This window comes from Corvus cornix, chromosome 2 (assembly GCF_000738735.6).
Source record: "Corvus cornix cornix isolate S_Up_H32 chromosome 2, ASM73873v5, whole genome shotgun sequence".
Classification (NCBI taxonomy): domain Eukaryota; kingdom Metazoa; phylum Chordata; class Aves; order Passeriformes; family Corvidae; genus Corvus; species Corvus cornix.
In genome coordinates, this window is record NC_046333.1 from 27,016,111 (window position 1) to 27,044,104 (window position 27,994).

At 38.7% G+C, this 27,994-nt stretch overlaps 1 protein-coding gene across 1 annotated transcript; it reads left to right on the forward strand.

Annotated features, from left to right (window-relative positions):
• Positions 1-1,326: 1,326 nt before the first annotated feature.
• On the forward strand, positions 1,327-27,947 carry STK17A (serine/threonine kinase 17a). The gene is made up of 7 exons (XM_010398645.4): positions 1,327-1,657; positions 8,985-9,197; positions 16,349-16,493; positions 21,772-21,898; positions 22,604-22,652; positions 22,788-22,967; positions 23,787-27,947. Exons 1-7 carry the CDS (start codon positions 1,479-1,481, stop codon positions 24,118-24,120), a joined length of 1,227 nt encoding a protein of 408 aa, XP_010396947.2. The 5' UTR covers positions 1,327-1,478; the 3' UTR covers positions 24,121-27,947.
• The last annotated feature ends 47 nt before the right edge of the window (positions 27,948-27,994 follow it).

A 27,994-nucleotide genomic window follows, 5' to 3' on the forward strand; every position in this document is an offset into this window, starting at 1 on the left:
CATGCCCTTAAAAGAGACAGATGCCACAGAACTGCCTTGATAAATGACAGCCACGCAGAACAGGTCTCTTTAACATGTACATTAAGTACATTAAGTAAGCCAGACAGTGAAGGGCTTGAGAAGTGAGCACATGCCTTTCTCAAACCTTTTCCAGTTAGGCTCATGCCAAATCCATGAGGCAATTCCCACTGGCCTGCACAAACAGATGACTAGGAGGCGATTCCTGCACACCTCACAGAGACACCTGGATGGTAGGCACGCATGGAGGAAAGGCGCTACACACACCCTGGCTGTGGGAAAGGCTTAAATGAGGCTTGTGCCTCAGACACCACAGGGACCAAGGCTTCATCAGGTGGGCCCAGGTGCTTTGCCCCACGCAGAGCTGCTGCTGCCCCTTTTCGCCTCGCTCTCTGTCCTCGATCCCCAGTGTCCTGAGCCCAGGTGCCTCACATGGCCATGCCCTCCATCTCCTGCAGGTTCACCCCAGGCTTTGCACTCGCTCCCTGCTGCCCCTCAGGGCACACCTGAGTGCCCACAGAGTGAGGTCCTGGGCTGGGGGATCACAGAATCACAGAATCCTTAGGGATGGAAGGGACCTTTGGAGATCACCAAGGCAGGGTCAGCTACAGCAGGTTACACAGGAATGCATCCAGGTTGGTTTTGAATGTCTCCAGAGAAGGAGACTCCATGACTTTCTTGGGCTACCTGTTCCAGCTCTCTGCCACTCTCAATGTAAAGAAGTTCTTCCTCATGTTGAGGTGGAACTTCTTGAGTTTTAGTTTGAGTTTGGCCATTGCTCCTCATCCTGTCACTGGGGACCACTGAAAAGACTCCAGCACCATCCTCTTGACACCTACCTCTGTCATACTTGTATGTATTGATTAGATCCCCTCTCTGTCTTCTCCTCTGTAGATTAAACAGGCCCGGCTCCCGGAGTCTCTCCTCATAAGAGAGATATTCCTGACCCCTGATCATCATTGTCACCCTCCACTGGACCCTCTTCCGTATCTTCTGGTCTCTCTTGTACTGAGGAGCCCAGAACTGCACACGGTGCTTCAGATGTGGCCGAATAGAGGGGGACGATCCTCCATCTGCTGTGACTCGAAGATATCCGAGCTACGAAGGGAGGCGGGCCGGTCTCTCCTCAGACCGAACCTCAGCTTTACGGGGGTTTATTTAAACCTGGGTGAGAACAAACAGCGACATTGACCCGCCGCTCCCCGCGGCCGCCGCCAGGTGGCGCTGCCCCGCCGTCCCGCCTCAGGCCCGCCCGCCAAGGTGAGGCGCGCGAGGGGGCGGGGCCTCGCGGCTCCGCCCCGCCCCCTCGGCCGGCGCGTGCTGCCCGCAGCCTCCGCGAGCCCGCGGCAGCGGCAGCGCCCGGAGGGAGCGCGGGCCGGGGCGGACAGGGACAACCGGGAGGGAAGAGAAGAGAAGGAGACGGCGTCGGCGTCCCCCTGCCGAGGAAGAAGCCCCGCGCCATGAGCCCCGACGAGAAGCCGCCGCCCCGTCGCTCCCGCGGTGACCGGCCGCCGCCACCTCAGCCTGCGGCCGGGCGATCCCGGCGGCGGGGCGGGCTCCTGGCGGAGATCCGTACGCCCATCCGCACGGAGCCCTTCCAGGAGCGGTACAGCCTCAGCCCCGGCCGGGAGCTCGGCAGGTGAGCGCTTCCTCCGCTGCCCCGGACGGCGGGGGAAGGAGCGGGGCCGGGGGATTGTGGCGTCGTACCCTTGGGGGTCCCTGCCGGGTAGAGCCGCGTCCAGCGGCATCCAGCGGTGGGGCTGTGCCCGCGCTGGGTCAGCTCCGAGGGTGTGCTCATGGCACTGGCTCGGCTGGAAGAGGGTGCTGGGGGGTAGCTGTACCTCTCAGCTGTCTGTCCCTCCTTCTGCTGAAGAAGTCACCCTCGGCTCCCCAGCCTTGCGGATCTGGCTGGGAAGATGCTGTGGTGTTCCCTGGGAGCCCGTGTAGAGTAGTGGGTATTGCTCTAGATTTCCATTGGAGATGGAAACCTGTCCCTTTAAAAAAAAAAAAAAGTTTTATTCCCTAGAGCTTTGTAAGCTGTGATATACGGAAAAAACAACTTTAGAGTCATTTAGGATAGCATATGCTTGAGAATAATCTAATGGTGGAACTTCTCAAAGAGTTAAAAAAGCTGGTTAAAATCGTGAGTTTGGAAGTGATTCCACATGTAAAGCTTAGTCCATGTATAATTTTAACACCTGACTGATAGAAAGCAAGGTTTAGGGCAAAACGTCTCATTAAAAGGTTTTTGCGTCTTGGGAACTACATATGTGGAATTTCAGCACCACTGAACCAATATTTTTGTCCGAAATTCTGTCACTTCTTATTAAAATAATGATAGTATTCTTAGAATTACATGTGCTTCATCCAAAGATTGTTCTGATAAAAAAGATTAGATGGAATACCACGGGATATATGGAAAGATATCCTCCTCAATGTATGTTCTATTGCAAGTTATGCTAGCTGTGTAACTCAATTTATACAGCAGCAAAACCAACCCCTTTGGAACTAAGGAGGAGTTTCAGCGCAAATGTAGGTGCTGTAAGAACCTCTAACAAATATTTAGGTTGCCTAGGTGTTAGCTTAATGCCCACTTAGTAACTCTGATGTACCGGTAGAATAATACCCGTTTAGACATAGTGGTCGAAAGCATTCACACGGAAAGCAGGTGGGAGAAACATCCCATGGAGTGAGAAAGCTTTTTTTAGCTTGTGTCCACAATGTCCAAGGCCTGGAAACTGAAGCTAACTAAATGCAGGCTACAAATCAGCCTAAATTCGAAGAAACAGTCCAAAAGGTGTAGGAGCAGTGTAGCACAGAATGTCCTGGTATCACTGCTGTTTTGGTTTTGGTTTTGGTTTTTTTTTTAATTTGAAGTTCAGATTACTTCAGAAAATATTTTGCAGTTCTTCCATGGAATTGAGCATTTCTGTCAGAGCTGGGTGATAGTCATTGGCCTAATCAGAACATGGAATAGATGAAGGTTCCTTCTGGAACAAAAAAGTAAAACTGAGATGATTGGCTTTGCACTAAGAACAGGAATTAAGTACTGCTGCAAGTCTTAGTCTGCTGTTTAAACAAGTAAATCTCACCATGGCTTTTTGTGTGGAATATATTTTGATCAGAACTATATTAAAAGATGACTTTCACATGAAGGCTGTGATTTTGCACCTGTACTTAAAATGAGTTAAGTGGCAGTTCTAAATTTTTGTTTTGGTTTTGAGTAACAGTTGCATATATTTTTAGTTCAGACTGTCTGTCTTTAACTTCACAAGTGTCTTCACTATCTTCTCTTATAGAGTATAGAAATCTCGACATTTGAATGCATATGCTTGGTTTTTTATTCAACAATTTTCAATGGTTTTTGTACATTTTGATTTTTAAAGAGTGGATAGTTTAGCTACAATACTCCCATTAAAGACTATTTTTTGCCCGCTCTGTGGCAAAACGTAGGTGAAAAGTCTCTCTGCCACTTTTAACTGTCATTTTATTGATATTTTATTAACACAAATTGTTTCACTTTTATATGTTTGTAAATTGTGTAATTCTTTATTTACGGGTAGAGTTTATCTTTACAAAGAACAAATTAGCACCCAGGTATGGCAGGTTTTTGTCTCCGATGAAGAGCAGTCCTTGTGCACACAACATAATCTAAGAATTAAGATTTGGTGGAAAAAAGTTTATACACTCTGTATTTGTCCATCCCATTTCCCAGAATTAGAGAAACAGTTTAAAAGCTGAACTTTAGGTAGGTTTGAGAATAACAACATGCATATGGATTGTGTTTAAAACTGAGAGCAGGGAGAAAGAAGCAAGTTTATCACCTTTGCTGAGATCAGGGCTGCTGCGTGAGCTCAGCAGGTTTGTGTGGTCTTTAGCCTCCCGTTCTGTCAGTCAACACACGGATGTTGAACTTCCCAGGGCACTTGGAGCGTCTGTTTTCTGTTCTCTGGTCCCTGCGTTTGGAGGAGGTGGGAAGAAAGGGGAACGTGGCAAAGTGTTAAGGCATTGTAGTTCTAGTAATGCTGGGAAGAGAGGTGCGGGGGCTCTGGCCCCAGGTGGCACGTTAGGGAGCGAAAGTCCTGGGGGAAGCAGTCCTGAAAGGCATGGATGAATCTAGCAGAACTTTATCACAATGTCACCAGAGGGATTTGAGTGCAAACCCAAAGGAAGTCAGGCCTCATTAGTTCTGCTCACAGGAGAAAAAACTGCTTTCAGAATGTAGAGCTTATGTGCTTCAGAAGGTGCTGCCTTGTTCAGTAGCTGAACAGGCATTTGCAAGGCTGTTGAAACAAAGCTGTTGGGAAAGCCAGGTTCACTTGGGAAAAATATCAAAAAACTTCATTGTAACGGCCACTTAGGAAAGGAAATTATTGCAAGTTCCTTAGGATAACATGGAAATCAAAGTTTTTAAATTGAATTATTTCATATATGAAATTTTGGTCCCATATTCACATCCTTAATAATTTTACTGTCCTCAAAATCAGAATATTGTCACACAGATCTTTACTTGCATGAGGTTTGAAATCAGACTTATCTCTGATGATTGTTTTAGGGGTGCCAATTCTCATCACCTCACTGAGATTTAAATGTTTTCAGACTGTGCTAGCTTGAGTTAGGTTAGTTTGAAGAAGCGTAACCTTTGCAGAGGGCAGGACACCAATTGCTTAACTCTTCCTCTTACCATTTGTGCTTAAGCCATAATTACTGTAAAATTGGGAACAATACATTTTTTACTACCAAGAGCTTCCTTAAAGAGTCTACTATAATTGTATTTAGTTGCTTTGCTCGTTTTCCTCAAGAAAAAAATTCCTAATTGCAAACAAAGTATTACTAGGCTATTCATTCTTCAGCTTGTTGATGGAATGTTGCACTCCTTTTTTTATGTGAAACAAGCTATGCACATGTTGGAAATCATCATTTGTGTGCAGAAAATAATACTCTTGATTCTAGAGCTGGGTTAGAGGAAGGCATAAGTGGCTGGTCTGTCTTTCTTCTGGAAGGTAACAGTCACCTTAAATGATTGATCCAAAATAAATTATCTTCTAGCGAAATGTGTGCACGGATGTAAATATGTCCTGTGCAATTCAGTTGTTTCTTCTCATTCCCAGTTTTTTGTTAAAGCATACAAGCTCATTCTCCAAAGGTAAGAATAAGAAATATTGTAATCATCCAAGGAGACTGAAATAGTCTTTGTTCCTGACAAGTGACATGGCTGTAGTTTCATGTGCAGGTAATGCATGTCTTAGTTTTTGGGGGTTTTTTCCCCAAAAGAACAACTCTGGCATGAACTTTTATTTCTCAGGTAGCTTTCAGTAATGTGTGTCTTAGCAGTACATGACACTTGTACTGTTTTGTGCCATCATACTGCTGTCCTCAGCTGCTCTCTGCAGTAGCACAGCTGGGGTGAAATATCTGTGGAACTAAACAAAAGTGGAAAAGAGGTAAAAATGAAGGGTTGCAAGTAGTTGGTTTTGCCATTTGAGAATAAATTTCTGTGGCTAAATTATTCATGAACATCAGAAATTGAATCCCTGCACTTTGTTGTTTGGAAATCCAAAATCGTCAGGGGAAAAAAACCCCACACTTCAGAAAAAATGTTTGATATGAGTTACATAATAAACTGCATACAGTATTGTGGATCTCAGAAAAATTTTTTTTGGAACTTTATAAAAAGTAAATATCCTCACAGGAAGAAGTTATCCTGCATTTGTTACAGTGACAGTGTTTTATAGGTCACTTTAAAAATAAGGTTAGTTATTTTAAAATATTTAGTTTCGTTATTTTTATTTATTATAAATAAATTAGTCAGGTTAGTGCTCTGTTGTTCTGAACCTAGGACAACAAAAATTAATTGGTGTGGATAAATGTTCCTGCTTATCTGATTTGACATTTGATTTGTGATTTGACAATTTTCCTTTGAGCTATAATGTGTGCCTAATGAAGCAATGCAAATTCTGTTGGCAATCTGAAAAGGTGACATTGAGCTTCCTTGTAATCAGATACGATTTATCTTAAATCATAATTCTTGAATGAGACTCTTGTGAGGAGTGAGAACCACTTACAGTTTCCTATTCTTGTCTCTCTCCAAAACATTTTTATTTGTGATTGGATGTCTGGTAGTCTGTTTTCAACTTGGGAAATGCACATTAAGATTTTTATCTCAAATTTATTCTTCCTTCCATGCAATGTTCTCACTGCTAGCTCTTTTCAATACACTAAAGTAGAAATTCTGTGATCTAACACTATTTTATAAACTTCTTTATAATAAGTTCTGAAAAGCAGGATTTTAAGAAAAGCAAAGATGAAGTGTATGCAATGTATACTTCATAAGAATGCTTGTTAATATCTGGCTTATCTACTATTCTGTTCCAATCAAAAAGAATTTATTTAAAAATTGTCTTTTGGCTTAACCATATAGTGGATGCTATCTTTGGATCTTAGCTCTGAAATTTTCTCAGACATGAATCTAGATCACTGCGCAGTAATTAGTTCTGCTGGTTATAAACATCAGGTTTGTCAAGTTTGATCTTTTTGGGAATTGTATTCAGAAAAGATGAGTTCTAACAGGCAGTAGTTACAATAGCTCTAATTATAGGCATAACCATAAGGAATCTGGGCAGGATTATTGGTCTGAAACAATTTAGAATTAGTATTTGTCAGCCGGCTGAACTCTCGTGTAACCTGTCCTTTGAATTACGTCACCTCTCAGGCTTCTGGCCAGCTCAGCTAAACAGGACATGTGTGGCCACCCACAGTGGTGGCTCTTGCCGTTTCTTGCTGCTCCATGAATACTGTTTTATTTCCATAGTGACTAATGCACTGTGAAGCAGCAACCTTGGTACTTATTAGGCTAATTAACTTATTTCCAGATAGATTTTGTATGTAATTCAAAACAGCACAGTACTTGAAAGCTGTATTATAAAGATTTCAAACTTTTCTAAGCCGCTTTCTCTAGGTCCTTCCTGGTGCTAGAATTAAAAGCTTTTGACTGCACTGAGGCAACATTCAGGAGGAAGTTGCACAGTGCATCCAGAGACTATCTAAGGAAAACAGAGAAGGCTGAACCCAGCCAGGGACCTATATTTATTGGTATAGAGGCTTAGTATCAGGTATTTAAATAACTTGCTGTTAAAGGGCATCTCCATTTATTTTTATATGTTGTTTTTTGACAACCTACTCATCAGTTGATTTTTTTCTTGAAATGTTTTTGGTGCTAAGAACTTGAACAAGTAACTTAACACTTTTGATAAATGCATAGCTTTCTATTGTACATTAATTCTGTGCTACAAAATTATCTTCATGCATTTACAAACCTCAATAGTTTTGTCTTCATGTATATATTAGTAATTGAGAACTCTTTCCCAAAAAGTTAGATTCAAGACATTGAAAGCATATTCCTACTGTTTGTCTACCTTCACCAGACATCTGGACTGTGCTGTGATCTAGTCTTAATACCTACTGTGCTGTAGATAATGTGTGCTTATGCAAAATATTATTCCTAGAGGAACAACTGTGGCTGTATCAGTGGTTACAAGTCCAATTATTTTATTGAGATTGCCTAGCAAATACCCACTTTGTGGGTACTTATTTGACTTGATTCATTTAGACTGTGTGATTTTGAAACAAATGCTTACTAAAGGCAAGCCGACCACAACTTTGTTTAGCAGTTATATTTCATGAATAGCAGTCTTCTGCCAATAGGCTAGGAGAGTGAAAACTTTGACACAAGCTGAAGTAGTTAATTTTGTGAACTTCAGCTTGGAGATGGGAGAGGCAAAAGCCATTGTAATTGTGTCCCAAAATAGATGAGGACTATTATTTTGGTTTCAGCAACCCTACAGTAAGTAAAGAACCAAACTAAAGATCTCCAAGTTATTCCTGCAGCTTTATAAGAAAATGTTTACATAAAAATAAAAAAAAGGTAGTTTTGATTATTATTATACCTGTATGGAAAGAGCTAAAGTAAGATTACTATACTTCAAAGTGTGAGAATTCATCATTGCATTAGTGACAGGTATTAATTAAAATACCTATTCAGTCTAAAAATCAGCACTGTGTGAATGGAACTGAGTGGAGCAGGTGGTGTGGGACTCTTGCAGGGAAGTTAAGAGAAGCCACTTCTGCCAAAGTGCTGTGGGGGAAGTGGTGTGATGCAAGCGCTGCAGTGTGGTTTGAGCTGGTCTGGTGCATCATCAGGTGTGTGTTCTGCCGAGGTGACGCTCATTAATGTGGGCTAAGCACTGTGCTCAGCTCTCTCTGCTCTCAGTGTTCCTATTCACTTTGGCATTGCTGCAAAAATCATGCTACAAAGCTTGATGTTAGTCAAGCTGCTTCACTGTATTTAAATTATCTGTGTTCCTTATTATTTAGTCTCACTGTGTAAGTAAGGGATTTTGAGTATTGTTAATCAAAAAACTCTGTCTGTTATCATTTGAGACATGCCATGGTGAAAATACAAAGTGCCATCTTAGAAAATGTAGAGTCTGGATATTGCATGGCAAATGGAGCAGGATTCAATGAGAGTGCTGTTACCTTGGATATGGTGGGATACTTGAGAAAACAGTAACTGGGTTACTGTGAGATAATCAGAGAAAGCATAAATTGCTTATTTGTACATTTTGGTTTTGCCAGCTTTTTTAATTAAAGTTTTGAGGATAATTTAATCTTGGGACTAGCACAACTTGTTTATTCTGTATTTTTGAAAACCAGGTTGTTTCAATTGATTGGGGGTTTTTTTTTAATTCTTTATGTTTAATGGAGGTTATTTACATTCTGAGCTGGGGTGTTTCTACCTTTCAAACACAGGGATCATCACTCAGCAAGGCATCTTTCTGAATTCAGATTGTCTCTTAACTGCACCCTTTAACAGTGATTTGGTTCAAGTTTCTTGAAACGTTAATTTATAAAGGCAGTGCTAAAGCTGTCACTAGGGAATGTAAAATTTAATTATTATTTAATTTCAGGGGAAAATTTGCAGTGGTGAAGAAGTGTATCCAGAAAGACACTGAAAGAGAGTTTGCAGCAAAATTCATGAGAAAAAGAAGAAAGGGTCAAGACTGTCGGATGGAAATAATCCACGAAATTGCAGTCCTTGAGCTGGCACAGTGCAACCTTTGGGTCATTAACTTGCATGAAGTTTATGAAACTGCAACAGAGATGATTTTAGTCCTGGAATAGTAAGTATTAATAATAATTCCTGAATAACTTTATGCAGTATTTTCTTAAAACTAATAATGTAAAAATACTGCGTATCAATGTGAATAATGTAAAAGTTTTTATTGGTTGCCTCTTACCCTTGCTTAACTTCAAGAAGAATTGCTAAGAAAATGACGATTACAAGAAGTTATGTGCAATCTCATAACTACTTCAGATTATAACAAATTTCTCTAATTATGTAGTATCTTTCAAAGCTGAACTATAATTTATGTAGTTAAAGCATCTTTAATGTACACTCCCTACTTGTAAAAGAGGAAGAGGAAAGAAGCAATGAGTATCTGTTCAACAACTGAAGTTTATTTCATTGACAGTGGCAAAGATGGGATGAAATCTGTTGTGGTTTTTTTGCCAGTTATAAAAAAGGTATTGAAAGCGACATCATTGCTAGAAAGAAACTATCAAAACCCCCTAAGACAGAAAGCTTGCTAAAACAGTATCTTTTGGGGGAAAGAAAGGAGGAGGATTGAGACCTAGAATAGTTTCTAAGGACACTTGACTCTGCATTTGTCTGTGTGGTTTTCTCCACTTGAGTTTGTCCCGATGGGTATTCCAGCAGCTGTCATGACTGTTCATCTCGTATGCCAATGACTTTAGATACTAGGGCATCTAGCTGGCTTCCAAAGATACACCCAAATGCTTGTTGCGACTGAACTCTATATTCTTGTTAAGCTCTATGGATTTTAAATAATTAGGAGACAAACAGTGAGGCTCAATAGTTCAGAAGTGACTTGTCTGCTAAGATAAATCTAGTTTGTGCAGCTCTTCTCTTACTTGATAGCAAAAAGAAATGGTGAGAAATCTTGTGTCCCAATCACATCTCGTTTTGAAGTCAAAAGAAACTGTATCTTTAAAGTTCAGTGAAATGGAATGAGACCGTGCCTCCTAAGGCAAAATTCCTTCTATAATACATTTTTTAAACTTCATTGTGCTCTTAATGAAGTCATGAGGTATGAAATATTCAAGTATCTTTTATAATACATAGGTGTGACAGAGCTTCTGGGGTTTTAACTGCTGCTACTGACAACTCATAAATAGCTGCTTTAAACATTAGCAGAAATTTAAAATAAAATACAGTTTAATTTTCTAGATCCCGTAGGATTTAATATGAGCAGTGGAATCTAAATGAGCAATGAGCTTTGTGATAATTTCGATGCAAAATTCCTAGTTTTCTTTTAGAACTCAGTTTTCTTCCAGTTGCAAAACTCTTCTAATCTGAAGTATTAACTATGCTGTTCAGTAATTAGCAAAATTATTGGGTTTATATGCATCAGTCATACCTTGTTTCAGATAAATAGCTGTGTGCTGGAGTTGTAAATTACAAAAATAGTCTTTCCCTGACTTCAGCAAGTATGTCTGGATGCTTCTTTAAAGTCAACATGTTTCAGAGACATGTTGCAACAAAACAGGTATGAATGTTAGTGAATTTCTGACATTCTGTCTGCAGAGGATTAAAGAACATACCTAGACTGCAAGCTTCTCTAGGGCTTTTCAGTTTCTATTAAGCTTGATGGTCTTTGTGGCAGATCTTTATCTCCTGAAGAAGTAAAATAAATACTTAATTCTTGGCCACTAACTTCATCTGCTAAGGTTTTAAAGTTTCCTGTCTTGTGGAATCTGTCAAAAGGGCTGAGGGTTTTGCCTTCAGGAAGTGTTTTGCCTTCAGGAAGAGAAATATTAATGTTACATGGAGGCTTGTCTTTCAAGCACTATCAATTTTTGACAGAAAACGAACTTAAAATTGGCCACTGTTAATATTAAGTGTTGAGCAGTGGGAAGCAAGGAGGCATTAGAGTGTTGGCTTCAGCTGTAGCAGAGCAAATTGGGGCTGTCTGCATCCATCCTCACAACAGTCTCTGGTTTGTTGTCATAAGACCTCAGTCAGGGTATGTATGTCAGAGTTGCAGGGGTAAGTAAGGCTGACAGGGTAACAGATAAAGCCTGGAATTAATCTATAGGTCAGTTATGTTTCTGTATTTCACTGAAAACTGAATGAATGAAAAGAACCTGGAATTTTGCTGGAAAAGGTAAAGATATAGTCTGGTAAACTTGACATATCAGATAAAAAAAGAAAAAAGCAAATTTGGTAACTTTTGGGCTTGATACCTGTATGAAACCTACCTGTCATCTTCCAATTCCTTTTGAAAGAAAAAGCAGTAGAGCATCTGATGCTTAAGAGCTGGTGTTTTTGTAAGTGCTCATCACCATGTTTTTACACATCTATGGAAGGGATAGATGATATTAGTGGGTCATTAGTGGGTCAGATGTTACAGAAACCTGTAAGTGCAACTTCAAAAGTCTTCGTCATTAATATTACAGTGTGAAGAGCCTCTGAACTGAGCCAGGGCCTTGTGTAAATACAATAGACTTTCGTTATCCTTGCTTTAAAAAAAGGAAGAAGTTGTCTTTATCATCTTGAAGACACAGCTAGTATTTATTTGATACACTGGATGAAGTGTTTTTTCACCTGTAGCTATATGGACCTGGATAATGCTATGGACATTAATAATATCTATTAATAGATAATATCTATAATATCTATTAATATTAATGGCCTTATATAGTCTTGGACATGATTTGTTGTCCTGCTTACTGGAGGTGTGACTGGTTAAAATAAGAGTCTGCTGGCAGGAAATGGTCCATTTGGCAGGGGATTCAACAGATAGAACTTGAAGCAAACCCACTGTAATCACAAAAAACTGTGTTGCTCCAATATTTGCATCTTGTCTATTAGAGTAGCAAGCAGAGTTGTTCTAGTTAGCAGTCTCAAATCAAGACTAAAGGTCCTAAAAAAGTTTTAGGGGAAAACTTCTCAAATGGTCTTAGTTACCTTTGCTTGTGTTTCATTCATTTCTTAGGCTGCCTGATTGGCAAAATTGGCAAAAAAACCTGGCAAAAAAATAAAAGCATTTGTCTGAAAACAGAGAACTTTTAAGACCAATGTCTACAACTTAATGCATTTGGATGCTTCTCTTCCCATGTCCTCTCATCAGATATGGATTTACAGTTTTCTCAGGCTTTAGGGACATAGGTATGTTATGGTAGCCTTACACTGGAAAATTGCCAGTAAGTGTGCTTATTATCCAGTGGTGTGCCTAGCCAAGGGAAAGAATTACGGCTGTCAGCAGAGTGAGCAAGAACCTTTGCTGGTAGTGTTACTACCACTGTGGTGTGAACAGCTTGTACTGTAAGCTCCATGTACAGAAAGTAGATGACTTTCCATTATCTTGCAAAGATAACCCTTTCAAGAAAGACTTTTGACAAAGTTGAAGATTCAGGAAGCAAATTCTTGTCCATTGCCCACTGTATATAACTCAGCATTGAAATCAAGTAGGAATTGGTCTACATGTCTGTACTCTGGTGATTCGTGCTTCTAGGTCCTTTAGAACACTAACGTAATATCTGATCCATTGAAGCTGGGGGAATGGTTCATTTCTTCAGGTGCCCTAAAATAGGTTTGTTCAATCTCTTTCTAATGATAAGTTAAATGACTGTGTTAGTGTCTCATAAGTGCACTTGAAAGAAGTTTGATGCTGAATCTCATACAGTTCATTGTTAAGATACATTTCAAGGAAGATAAGCAGTCTCCATTTAATCTAAAGTCAAACATAATTGTAACAAAGATTAATGCTCCAGACTTCCAAATGACTTTTAGCTCATTTATGCTGCTAAGTAGTAATAAAGTGTTAGCATGCTTTTAACTGATGAAGAGCAGTTGGATTTCACTTGAAACTAGAGAAATTAATAGCACAACAGTACTTTCATAAATAAAATAGCTAAAGAATTGTGGTTGCCATAGCTTTCAAGTTTGGAAAGACTTCTTATGCCTCACATTTTTTTCACATACTTAGCTAAGGGAGGGTGTACTAGAGAAATAATGCATTTTAAGTAACACTGAATTCACACTGTTTTGCTCTTAAATATGTCCTTATCAATTTTTTTTTCCAGATTAAGATGGCTTGTTTTCCTAAAAACTTTGTTGTCCTAAGGATAATTCTTTGCTTTTATCTCCTCAGAACGTTTTCTGACTAGGTGGGTGGGGGTGTCCAGTCATTTGCTAAGTTATTTCATAATGACAGTTAGAAAAACTACAGTTTAATGAAAAATGGGTAAATATTATTAACACCAGAGTACTCTTGGTCTGCATATATACAGAAATCATAATAATGACACGCCTATGATACTTTCCTAGCAGGTATTTTGATCCCTTCTGTGGTTAGATTTCTTTTTCCCCTGAAGTCTAGCTGGAAAATACAAAATAGCTGTGTTTAAAGTATTGTTAAGGAGCTTGGCAAAACTTGGCTTAGGTGTGCAGGAGAGTCTTTTTGGAGTTCATTTTGACATTGTGCATCCAACCGCTTGTGACTGGCTTGGCTCACAGCTTCCTGACTGTTTTCCTTAAGGGAATCAATTAAGCTCATTCCACAGCAACAATACACAAAACGGTCTTCAGTATTAAATTTCCGTGTGTTCTTGTAAAGGGTTGCTGTTACTTGTTTGAATGTGGTAATTTTTGGACAGAAGGAATTGTCCAGAAGGAGTTGTTCCATCAGCATCCCAAACAGCAAAGATCAAAAAACAAAACATTGCATGTGAAGTCACCTTCCCATGTGAAACTATTTTGTAAAACCAAGTGCCTATGGTAGCTGGGAATGGCAGTGTCTCGTAAGTCATGAAGTGGGTGTGCATGTGTGAGGGCTGTATTTGCATGTCTCACTCTTAAAAATGCTGATGAACCCAGGCATCTTCAGAAGTATAGGGAGGGACTTAGATACTTTTTTTTAAAATAAAAAAAAAATTTAAAAATTTAAAAGTTTCTGGATCAAGGGTTTTCTACTCTCACATTGGTAGCACTTGTGTCTTGATTTCACTGATGGGACATTGCTCCAACTTTTCTTGTCTTGACTTTTAAACCTATAATTCAGAGTTCTTTAAGTGTAGTATTAAAATTCTAGGTGGCTTACATTTTAGTGCCTACCTCAGTTTTAATTAAGTTACACTAATAAACAAATTGTAGCAGGTGCCTACCAAGTAGACGTACAGCAAACAGGGCTTTATAAGGCCCGTCCACCCTCGACGTGCACTGGTTTTTCAGGTGGGTCTGTTAAATGTAAAGTGTGATCCCACGTTTTGGGTATAAATCCAATTTCACAGAATTAAATAGCAGAAGTATTTTTTCCTTACATGAAGTGGCAGAGCTCTACCAGCAAAATCCCAGGGCTATTGCTCTAAAACACATTGTGTTAGTAATTTTGGTGGTAGATCTTATCACTGTATGTGCATTATAATTCACTGCTACAAGGAATTAAATCACTCTTCAAGTAACATATTATGGCATTCTTAAAGCAGAAAGTTTACTTTATGGGTTGCAGTAGATGTTTTTCTATTCCTGTCTGGAAGATCCGGTTGATGTTGCTTTTTCAAGGAACTTGGTTTAGGATATTAGAATACACTAACGGATGTTCATTTTAAAAATGTCATTAATATCTAAATCCTGTTCAAAGCTGAAATACTACTATTTCCATGAATTAAATAAAAATGGACTGAAGGAAGATGCAATAGTGTCAAGTGTATGAAATTTTTCAAAAGGAATTTAAGGATTACTATTCCTTTGAAAAACTCGTTCTTGAGCTCTATCATCTTTGATACAGAATGAAGAAAAATAATTATTTAAGAGAGGGGTTTTTTTGAAAGAAAATCTTAGTTTAATAAATCAAATTGTACTGCTGTACCAGTCAGCCAGCATATAGAACAGAAGTGTAAAACTCTTTAGGAAAGGTTAAGATTTAACCTTCTTTTAATTTTTTTTTTTTTTTTTTGGTAAGACAATCTGCAGGGAAAATTTAAAATAATAGCAGTGAAAATACTTGGAGGGCAAAAAATTTTTTTTTAATCCATGAGGCTTTTGAAAGTACAAGGACTGTAGCAGCAAAGTTAGTGTAGGCAAAATGAAAATTTGAGTATATTTTAAGTGTTCTTTTTCTGGGGGAACATGGTTGAAATGCACCTTTTTTGTAGAACTCTCATTTGCTGTTGTATTCATGTTGAATGTGCCTGGCTGTCTTCAGGATAGCCTAGGCAATACAATTCATTGGAAAAGAGCAAGCAAAGGTAGAGTAGATGGGTATGCATCAATAAAGATTAATGCTTGTGCAAAGTCATTTTTGCATGTCAGTTTGGTGTAACTGGAGAGGATGCTGTCCTCAAGGTTTTCACCACCTTTTCCTGAGGGGTGGTTATAGAACTTCATGCAGAACAAAGGGTGTATGGGCTGATTTCATAGTAGTAGTTCAACAATCCATATGCAAAGTGGCCCCATTCTAACATTCTTACGCCCATTCTTGTTTTAAGATGGAGCTTCTGTTCAGTTTATTTTACTTTTGATGCTACCGGGTTGTATTGTAAAACAATTTTACTTCTCTAGAGCCATTGCTATACAGAGCTGGTACTGCATGTGGCTTCAGAGTACTTTAGAAACATTCATTCATATCTAGTTATTTTTATATTTTTTGTTATTCTGTTATTTGTTTAAACATATATAAACAAAAGGGGAAGCAAGCTAGAGCTAAAATTCAGTGCTATTTTTAGATGAAAGAAGTTTAGAAACCTGTAATGCATCCCTGTATATCAGAGACTTCATAAACAATTCAATTGCAGACTTTACATTTATTCTTTTGAGTATGTGCAGCATTTTGAGGAGGATGGGAGGTGGGGCTGCTTTGTTCTATATTTACAAAGACTTGCCTTGGCCAGATTTCCATGTAGTTTCATAAGAATGGCAAAAGGCACATCTTCTATGAAAACAATGTCCTCAAACAAATGTGGCATTCATCTGAAAGCAAAGTCAGTAGTGTTTCAAAAGTAGTCCCCAAAATTTCTGTACTATTCATATTCTCTAACCTAAATGACTAAAATCTTTGCTTCTCTCCAAAGCTGCCACACTGCAGAAAACACCTCCAAGGCTGTAAAAGCTTCCAAATGTCTAATAACTGAAAATATCATGATTGGATTATACCTCCTGCTGATCTTGCCTATACAAAAAAAAAGTGCTAGTAGGGCCAAATGGGTGCTATAATTTAGTCTTTGAACAAACAATATTCCTACTGTTCCACAGTGCTGCTGGAGGTGAAATCTTTGACCAGTGTGTGGCTGAAAGAGAGGAGGCCTTCAAAGAAAAAGATGTTAAACGACTTATGAAGCAGATATTAGAAGGAGTTTCATTCTTGCACAGAAACAATGTTGTTCATCTTGACTTAAAGGTAAGATTGGTGCTGTATTTTTCTTACTGATTTCTGACCTGTTGACTTTCTTGCTGGTAATATGTCACAATAATGCCAATTTGTAATTAACACAATTTTACCGAATTACGCCTTGAATGATAAAATTAAACTTTTGGGATAGAGTAACCACCAGGTCTGCAAGCCTTTTGAGGGGTTTCTACGATTATGTTAAACAGAAACTTCATTTGATTAAGTGAAATGTAATGAATTCAAAAGTTAATTTGCCTCGCACCTTAAATTGGAAATGAGTGCTTTGGGTAAGACCTGACTCATTTCTACATTTCAGTAAAAATGTCTGGGTATTATATGGCCATTGAAAACCAGGTTTGTTTTTTGTATTGACTTGAGTTTTAATGAAGAAGAAGGGTGGTAGTGACACTGGTGGAATAAAGTGTAATGTTCCAGAATGAAATGTTCAAACAGGACTGGTAAAATTAATGTGTTAAGTACATTTATAGCATTTTCTTCCTTTTTTTTTTCCCAGTTACTGTAAAACCTAATTTAAATCTGTCATTTGCTGCCAAACAGTTGGCTAACACCCTATTGGTATATAAATTATCATGATTTACTGAAATAAGTATTTTTTCTAATTGAAAAATAGTTTTGACCTAAATCAAGGCAAAAGTACAGTTGCCATCACATGAAATCTTATGGCTAAAAAGGAAGTTGTAACAGGGATCCAGAAAACTATCTTCTCCTATTGGCAGCAAGCTCCAGTTAATTTTCTTTAGCTTCCACCCATGCACTCACATGGATGCAACTGTATCTCATGATGAGGTTGAACTAGTTTACTACTAATAAGGTGGTATGAAAAGTAACTTGCATTACATTTTTTAAAATTCTTTTTACACGTCCTATTCTCATATTTACTAAGTATGTTGTAAGCTGCTGCATGTTTGTTCTGTTGCTGAGATCCTTACTTACACTTACTACTTACTTAGTATTTTGGCACTATTACAAACCTACCAGTAGATTCCAGTATCAGGCTGTATGTACTTAATATATAACTTAGCATGTCATTAACCATTCATCAGCTAAAGCAGATGAGCCATATTTGCACACAAATATGTCACCTAACTGGTTTTCCAAACATTTATTCAAATTATATGTGGAATTCTTTGACTGAGTCATACACACAGAATATTAATAATTGTACTAAAATAATTAATGAAAAATTTTGGCAAGTGATGTGAGAATAAGTGTTCAGAAAGACTAAAAATGAGCAGTTAGAATTCCTCAAAGTTCCAGGATGCTTAAACAAGATACTCAGTGTCTCTACAATGGTTGGCCATTGAATTTCCTTGAAGCAAAGCGTGTAAAATTAAAATGTCCTTTGTGGACAGTATATATTTGTACATGTTTGTAGTTAAAGTTGTGGTGTTCCTTAGCACCATCAGCTGGATATCCATAACTGGCAATGTGCTGTGTTTTATATGACTTCAGTATTTATTTGCAAAAGTAGACTTGGGATGTTGATTACAGCTTTTGTCCAGAAAAGAAATTCATAAAAAGCTTACTTAAAAAATTTCCAACTGGTCAGAAAACTTATGCTATAACATGGAGCACATGCAGTTCTCACTGAAAAATCCAGCATTGTTTTGCTGCCTTACGAAAGTTCATTAGCAGAGCAAATTGTCTAGTGATTAGGTTAATTAACATGTTTATACATAACTGCAGTGTGCAATGTGTGTTTAAAAGTGGATCTTAATTGGAGTCCTACTTGCAGTGTGATGACTTTCATGATATATAAAACTATCAGTCTTTTGCAAAATAAGGTTTATGGAAGTCTTCAGAGTATCAGCAAATAAAATTACGGAAATGGTAGAATTAAAAACCATGACTTGCAAAGATTAATTGATCCACATGCCTTGCAAGACTTTAAAAAAAGGCCCATTTTTGACAGAACTCAAAAAGTTGGATGCTCACTTTGGCCACATATTTATTAACCTGCTGTCCTCATCTTCTGTTGTATCGTGTCTCTTGCTGCTTTACCTTGTGGCTTAAAGCAGTGGGGAATTTACTAAGTACTTTGTGATGGCATCTGGAAGACTTCTGTGTGTTTACTGTATGTTATGCAAGGTGTTTGCCAATAGCAAAGTTTACAAATTCTTGCTAAAATGTGGGGGTTTTGTGCTATTAGTTGCACCTTTGTGTCTCTGAAGATTTCCATTTCATTTGTCTGTTACAAATTCCTTTGGAAAGGTCTATCCAATTTTCCATATGTTGCGCCTTCAAAAAAGTTAAATTCTACACGCAGAAGAATTTAAACCCAAGTGGTTGTCAGTATGTAATTGTCAGTCTAATATTTATATTATAAATTTTACGAACCAGTTTTGTGACACTGACAGCTACCTTGCTCTAGCTTCTCCTTTGCCCTCTTAATAGATACAAGATTTTTCCTGAGACTAAACACTGCAGAAGGAAATGGGGTATTTTGATGTGGCTTAGCAAGGTTGTCACCTGATCATTTCTTTCCAAAACCATGAAAGATGGTTGAAATATGTCGTGTTTTTAATAGCAAAATACAATTATATAGTCCAGTTTTGACTTGGATAAAGAGCAAATATAATGCTACCTAGTGCAAATTAATTATCACTTGACAGTATTGTGTTGATGCTATTTAATTTGTAGGGTGTGCATAGATTGTAGTCAGGAGTCTTTCATCTCTTCTTAATGGTGCTTAAAAGCTGCAGAGTAAGGGAAGTTTCCTTTCTCTGTGTTCTCATTTGCTGATTGACTTAATCTTGAAATGGTGTTTGGTAAAAGCTTAAAGTAGTTGGGAATGGGAAAGAATTTAAGAAGTCGTGGGGGCTGAGGAAGAAGATATGGGGGTCCTTTACTTTTTTAGAATCAGCCTAGTTTAGTATCTTTACACATAATGCAGCTGGGGTATCTCAGCTAGTCTGTTTTTCCTGTTTCTGACCATTATTTCTTGGATAAGTCCTGTCTTTTCTTCTAGGGATCTGAGGGGTTTTGAGTATTATATAATTAGATAATCTGCAACATTAATGAAGTTAGGTAAGGTGAGGCATCGATTAGTTTAAAAATGCGACCTTTATTATGTGTCCTTAGTTCTTAACATATCTTCTTGAAACCAAGTAAAGATACAAGAAATAAGAGGATTTAAACGGAACCTTTAAGCCTTGCTGCAATAGAGGGGGAGGTTTTCAAACGTTGCCATTTGATGGTTTCCATCAACAATTTCAATAGTGCTTGAGGGTAAAAGCGAAAGGCCGTTTGTAGAATAGCCACCAGGAGAGCCTCCGGCCAGCGTCTCTCCTGTCTTTGTGGGCTGACAGGCATTAGGCAAACCTAGATGTATTCCAGCAGCGTGAAACCAAAAGAGAAACAGAATTACAGGTGTGAGGAAATTATCTTACTTTTCTGAGAGTCTGAGAGTAATGGTGTCAAGCTGAAAACTATGGTGAGTTTGAAGCTATGGCTTCTTCTAAGTTTCATACTGTTTTTTAGGCTGGCACTTCACATGAATCCCATAATGATTCCTTAAAATAAGAAAATTACTCAATTCATGTTAAGACTCAATTCATACTGTAGACAGGGATTTTTCTGCATAGGTGTGTTTGCATAATAAGATTTTTTTTAAAAAAAAAAGACAAAACTACTTGTGGCAACTGTTTTATCTACAAAAATATTAAAATACAGGGTTGAAGGGTTTCACAAAACTTTTCCATAAAAACTTTTCCTCATTTAAATATAGAGAACAAATACTTTTCTCATGCTTTTAATTTGATTCTTCACAACATAACTAAATTTCTCACTGGGAAGAACATCTGAGAGGCTAATGAATGAGGCACAGTCAGCTTTTTTGGATGTTTGCTTTTCTAATACAAATAGAGAATAACAAATCTGAACTATAAAGAATGTGGTAATGTGCAGCTCCAAAAGCCTTTGTACAGCCACCAGATCCCAGTTTGTAAAGAAAATTTAGAAAGAGCTATTCTTAATGTGTAGGTTTACAAACAGAAAATAGATTGACAACATCATGGAGTTATTTTCAAATAGCACAGTTTAATTCTGCAGGAATCAAAAAACTTTACTATATTCAGCTCTTGCAGTGAGGAGAACTGGCCCAAGTTTTTTTAAATGTCCTTGCCCAGGTTTATTTCTGTGTTCAAAAGCAAGGCTGTTCATGTGAGAGCATGTCTTCATGAGTGACTCTGGGGATGGAGGACATAGCAGCTCTGTGACTAGACAAGTATAAATGTTGGTGTTACTCCAGCTGGATTATCAGTCAGTGGTTGCTTTGCTGTTCTTAGTCTTTTGTCCTCCTCCCTTTTCAACCACCCTGAAAAGTGTGGTTGATGATCCAGGTTCCCAATAAAGACTTCTGCACTTTCATGGAACTTGGGCTCACTAGAAGCATGAATTTTGTGTCAATTGTCAGCACTACCGTTTGGAGAAGTTAATGATAATGATAAAACCCAGTGTGATTACTGGCCTGGGGGTAGGGATGGTCAAACCTTTTTTTTCTTTTTTTTGGGAACTTTATGCTTCAGTTGCAAAAAATCTAAGACCTGTTGTCTAAAGTTAGTTTTTAGATTTTTATTTTTAAATTGAACTAGCATTTAAAATAGTAAGGAACTTCTTAATGACCACAAAGGTGCTTTGAAAGAAGACAGCCATGATCTAGTGACATCAGCGCAAACAAGTTTATCCGAAGGTGATGCTCTTAAAAACCTGTTTTTCAGGCTGCTATATTTTTTTTCAACTGTTCTTCAGTTAGTGTTCTGTAATACAGTTGTTTGTACTTTGAACAGGATTCAGGTTGGTTGCAACAGACCTTTAAACAGGTGCAGTCAAAATAGTTTTGTGTGTTCAGGGTTTTTTAAACGATTGGGTGTTTTTGGAAACCCTTCAATGGGAGGTACTTTACACCATCTATTGGAAGAATCAAGGAGGGGAGAGGTGTTAAAGAGGTGATAAAAAGGATTTAGAGGTACAAGTGTGGAGGTACTTACATGCTATTGTTAAATGACAGATATTGGCATGTATTTCCAATGTGTTCTAAGCTAACTAACAAAGGTTTGATTCTCAGTTCTAAATTGAAAATCCTGCCACACCTTTTAGCCTACGTGTCTTTTCAAAATCACCTTGGGGGAAATACATAAATGATCCAGGATATCATACTTGTTATGGGAGGCACTGTTGCTGCTTGTGGTCTAAAATAATTATGCAATATGATGTCATAGACGCTAGTTTTGGGTGATCCCAAAAGTCTCCTCCTCTTGTTTTTCAGCCCCAAAATATTCTGCTAACCAGTAAGTGTCCTCTGGGAGACATTAAGATAGTAGATTTTGGCCTTTCCAGAATAATGAAGAGCAGTGAGGAACTAAGAGAAATCATGGGAACTCCAGAATACGTAGGTAAGTTGTTACTATAGGAATGATGAATAGTCCAGGCTTCTGGGGAGCAAAAAGAGAACTTGGAGCATGCCAACCTGGCTGTGTAGTCACTGTGTTGCAGGATCAAGTTATTACTGGACGTGGCACTGCAGTCAAAGGTGGAACTGGCAAGTCTTGCCAGTCTAATGAAATATGATTGTGTGCTTTTGTTGAAAGTGAAGACGCACTTTAGATGATTCTTACCAGCAGTGATAACATGTATTGCTCTGATTAAAAGTTTAAATTCACATATTCAGTCTCTGAATACAATATTTTAGCCAGCGTAGGTTTTCTGTTTTTTTTTTAAAAAAGCCCAAACCACTCCAGGCCTTGAAAATATCTTCAAGTTGTGTGGTGTATCTTCATAGTTACGGGTTACAGTGCTGGAATATGCAATGTTCGATATTTCTGTTTTGTCTGCAAGAAACTTGCTTACAGATTCCTTAACTGGGAAGGAGACTGGCCTGGCTTCTGAAGATGACAATAAAAGGAAAATACTTTTTTATACTTAAAAACAGCGAATGATAGAAACCACTTAAATAACCTGAATAGAAATATCTTGATTTCAAAAGACTGTCATGCTTCAAATGGCTTATCTTAAATTTTACCACGTGACCATTATTGCATTTTTTAACTATAATGTAATGTCTGCATATGACAAAACCCATTTTTTTCCCCCCTGAATAGCTCCTGAAATTCTGAGTTATGACCCAATCAGTACAGCAACTGACATGTGGTAAGTTGAACAAATTAATGGTCATCATAACTGTACTGAAAAGGGTTGTTCTTTGGGGGTTTTTTTGTTTGTTTGCTTTTAAGAAAAAAAGGCAACCAAAAAAACTGCTTTTCTGGTTTTTACTTTTTAATTTAGGAGCATTGGAGTACTGGCATATGTTATGCTAACAGGGATATCGCCTTTCTTGGGGGATGATAAACAAGAAACATTCTTAAATATATCTCAGATGAACGTAAGTTACTCTGGAGAGGACTTTGACCTTGTATCAGAGTCTGCTGTGGATTTCATCAAAACTCTGCTGGTTAAGAAACCTGAGTAAGTAAAATGCACAATTGTATATGCTAATATGTCAGCCTGACTTAATTTTAAATGTAGCAAGTGCTAGTGTTTTCATTTTTAAAGTATGAGGGGACTTTGATTGCACTGTGCTTTTGCTTTTTATGTATATGAAAACAGAATTCCTCCATTTCCATCCAAGCATGTATAGTCCAAATGATGTCCAGATGTTAGTAATTAAAACTCAAATTACTTTCAGAAAACTGTGTATGAACTGCAGCTTGTAGCAGTGAACAGTACACTCATTCTTCTTGCAGGTACTTTGCTGAAGTCTTTTAAAAGAACTCAGCTTTGAGTCCTTAATTTTGGATGGGTTGGTAGAGAACCTTGCCTTTTTCGGTTCATTGGTACACTTTTCTCAATGGGCAGCGAAATGGAAATTCCAGGTTCCCAAATAGAACAGGTGTTTTCTGTGGAACTTCATGGGATATGTCAGCTATTGAAATGGCTTACTGCTTGTCTGTGGGAATACTTGAAGAATGTAAAGGTTGGATAATTTTTCTATATATAAGAAGAAAATCTGTATAAACTTCGAAAGTTGGTTGGCAGCATGAAAATATAAACTCATATTTGGGGATCTATTAATTTCCCTTATTTTAAATGCTAGGCGTTCATCTACTTGAACTGCTGTGGTCTTTTTTGGTAAAAGATAGCTGTCAGTGGGGTTTTTTTTGTTTCCAATTCTATCTGTCTTTAATACAGTCATATCCTTGAAGTATTTTGTGGGGATCTCTTCTGCAAGGTACTGGATTTTGTATTCATCTGGACATTTATTTTAATGCTTTCCTTCCTCTGCAGGGACCGGGCAACTGCTGAAGAATGTCTTCAGCATCCATGGTTAGAACAAAGTGATAATCCCACTTGCAGGGCCTGGAATAAGAATACAGAAGGGGAGACCAGTGATGCCATCCAGAAAGATGCGGATTCTGCCTCTGAAAAATCAGTAGATGCTGAGAAAACTGGAGAGGAAGAATCAATAGTGACAGAAGAACTAATTGTAGTGGCTTCATATACACTGGGACAATGTAGGCAGTCAGAAAAAGAAAAAGTAACTGAGCAGAAAGCCATTTCCAAACGATTTAAATTTGAGGAACCATTACTGCAGGAAATACCAGGAGAATTCATTTACTGAACTGTGTGGAGCTTCATAGCTATAACTGGAAGGCAGTTTTTTGTACTAAACAAAAGTATTCTAGCCAAGTGAATTTCTGATACGCAATATATGTTCTAGATAAAAGAAAGTGTTTATAAACCGTGCCAAGCTTATTTTCATGGAACAGATAAACAAGATTTCAAGTGGCTGACAGGAATTTAACAAAGATGATAAACTTATTTTTGTTTTTAATTTTTATTTCTGGGGGTTTTTTTGTTGTTGTTGTTATTGATTGGTAACAGAGTTTTTGTTAATTATTCCAGTGTTCTTGAGAAGTCAACACTGGAAGTGTTTCAGTGACAGATGTCAATAGGAGTATTTTAGGATATGTTTTGGCATTTAATGCAAATATATAATGCTGGGTTTTCCTCAAACGCCTCCTGACTTCAGTGGAATTATCTGCTGATCTAAAACTTGTATGAGAGGAGAATTTGATCACCTGGTTTGACATACAGATTACAAAATCATCCTCTGTGTGTTTCTTTGTTTACATCAGGTCAAAGACCCAGACTCCTCTGGGTGTAGCTGAACAGTGAGATGAGCTTCTCTAGACAGAGATGCGTGTGTCTCACTGGTAAAGAAATCCGTATTGGAGATACGTCTGATTTGGGAGCACAGTAAAATCCTGCTCCTGAGGGTGATGTATTTGCTTATTTCAGTCACTTGCGAGCCAGCAGAGAAGTTCCCTTCCCCTCCTATGTTGGGTGAGATGTGCCAACAGAATCCAGCTCAGTGTGGCTGCACAGCACTGATGAGAGGAAAAATGACAGTCTGATGTAGCTCCTCTGAAGTTATTGAAGTTCTCTCCACTGACTCTACCATGTTAGGTTAGACAGTTTGTCCAGCTAATCAGCCTTTGATTCCACCTCCCCCAGAACCAGCTGGAGTTTTACTGGGATCATGAGGTCATTTCTGCCTTCTTTCTGTTCCTCTAACTGCTGCTTTAAGGAAGAAAGGAGCATCCTTAGGCTAAATTGCATTACCTTGTTCAATATAGCTGTTAGATGAGGAAGAAGACACTGCTTCTTCTGAAACAATGAAGCACAGCTCATGCCTCCTGCTTCCTGATCACTCTCCCTTAGACACTTGGAAAAACAGGATGTTATGTGGCCGGGCAGAGTGGGATTAGGGAGCAGTATGGATGGGTCATAGTTCTCAATGGACGCAGTCCCTCAGAGGACAAAGCTGGCACCAACTGGGCATCAAAACTGAGTGGTTTTTGCAATGTACATATCTGAGGATCTTGGACTGAGTCCTAGTTTTCTAAGAAGTCTTTCATATTGATGCTGTCCCAAAGTTTAATTTTTGTGTAATTGAAGTTTAGTACTATTATATTGCATACTGTTAACTATTCAACTATTTATTTGGTTTCCTTATGCTGTTCCTTTACAATAAACTCTGACAAAACTTTTCTTGCTATAAAACATTGACTAGAAATTCTTAAGCTAGTTTTTCCCTTTTTTTCCATGTTGGTACACACTTTCCCAGTTTCAAATGTATCAAATGTTCTTACTCCATTTAGTGAGCAGGAGTTCAGGGCTCTGTGCTTATGTTACAGTTCCTCCTTCACATGAAAGTTAAATGGCTTATTAATAAGACCAGCAGTACTGGGGTGATCTGATCAGCATGGCTGGAAAGGCAAGGGAAAAGCGCTAGTACAGAAGAAAGCTGAACCAAAAGCAGTGGGCCAATGAGTGTTTTTCAATAAGGCTGTTACACATAAGGAACATTGGCTTCATTGCCAGAGGTTGGGTTGCCTTTATTCCAGCCACATCAAGGAAATTGCAGCTAAATTAAACTGTTCTATCAGGCTTCTTCCCCTATGGAATTACATATTGAGTATTCATGTAGGTAGGGCAGCTTCTTGTTCCTCGAAGATGTTCATATAAGAAAACAGCCAGTAGTGTTAAGAATCGAGCTTGGATGTGTTTTATATTGTAATGCAGAGATGCCTTTCATGCTCTGGAGAAAGGAGTCGCTTGCTGGACAGCTCTGGCTGCCTCTCAGCAGGAGAATCTTTGAGCCAACAGCGTGTCCGTGTTATCTGGGTGTTTCTGGACACAGACAGGAGCTGACCCTACCTACAATGCGGATCTGTTTCAGCCTTGTTAGGCAGGACAGTACCTTCATGGGCATCTTTCTTTTACTCTCCAGTCATTTGCCCAAGACAATTTGCTTGGGTGAGGGGACATTGATTCATTACATTCTTCTGTGCGAGATTACAATTTCTCCCATCTTCCATCACTGCCATTTTGACTTTTTTCCCCTACATCCATACTTTCTTAAGTTGAGCAGAGCAGTGAGATTGAAGCATGTTCACATCCTACCCTTACAAAACAATGTTGCCAGTGCTGCACACATAAATGTTTAACAACTCCTGGTTGCCCACAGCTAACTGAGGGATGTATACCCATTTCACTGCCTCTTTGTAACCACAGATCATGTCTCAGATTGAGACTGGTACTAATGGAAAAGAGTAGGTGCTGAGCAGTATGCATTTTGTCCTATATGTATTAATGTAGGTCAGTGAAGCTTAACATGTATACATGAAATACATACTTATTACAAGGCCAGCTTCTCTTGAATTGGCTGCTTTGAGATTTCCAGTGGGCTGCATTTGTTTAACTCTTCGTGCCTTAAGGTGATTTTATACAGTGTTTTTAACGTCATTAAGAATTTGTATAAAGTTGTGAAAGTTTAATAGTGTAAGTTATAAACAAGGCATCTTAGATTCACACTATAACAGGGAAAATTTTCCATAACATTTAACTGCACGACTATCAGCCGGACCCACATGCTTGAGGCTGTTTCTCTTCCACTGTGAGTGTGGGTAAAGCTGCAAATGAGGTGTTTTCACCCCGAGCTGTAGGAAGGGGCTGTTGCAGTTCTTGAGGAGCTCAGTTACAAGTGAAGTGACATATCAGTAAGACTAGGAACGAACCACGAGCTGTGAGGAACAGCTGGTTTTCTGCAGCTCCATGAGTACCGGGGACCATGTGTACGTATGTACACAGGTCATCTGGAGCAAGCTGCTATGTTGGTGGGGAAGGGGCTGCTTGTGGAGAAAGGATCAGCTCCTTGGACCTTGTGGGCAATGCTCTCCCAGTCCCTACTCTCCAGACTGAGCACGTGCTGGCTGCCTTTGTAGCACAGGGAACGTGGCTGCTGTTTGCTCAGATGCAGGATGCTGAAGGAATGGAAGGGTAGATGTTCCTAGAGAGTTGTTACCTATGGTTTTGATGGAAGAGCCATGAACTGTATGAATAGGAGGAGTAGGTCCAGGCCTAGGCCTCCTTTCAGTTGTTGGAATAAATAGCAAAGGCCTAATGAAAAGCACAGCCTTGTCTCCTCTTGTTGCTATACTCACCTCTTTAAGGGAGAGCCTTATAGATTTTATAGTTGCTAAATTAAATATTCTACATAATAATATTTTTCTTTTTGTCCAAAGTGGAATTTTCATTGTGATTTGTCTAATTTGTCGCATTTTCATGTGCAGATCCCTAAATACAAAAGGGTGAATTCTAGTTTGTGATCTACCCCATGAATCTTGAGAGCTGTTAGGTCACAAATGCAAATAAAAGCTCACTGCCCATACTCCACTGGTGGCGCTCTCAAGGGATGGGGAGGGAGGTGGGCCTTGCACCACATTACTCCATTGCTTAAGATCTCTCTTGAATATTTCAGGTGTTGTTCCTGGAAGACAGTTCAATGTTTTAAAGAAATAGTGCCAGTTCATTGTATTTCTGATAAGGTGTTTACTGTTTCAGGAACTTTACAATAAATGAAATTTTGTTTTGTGAACAGCTGATGGGCCTTTTGTTCTTTGTGCTTTGTGAAACACCCCTTAGCAGGA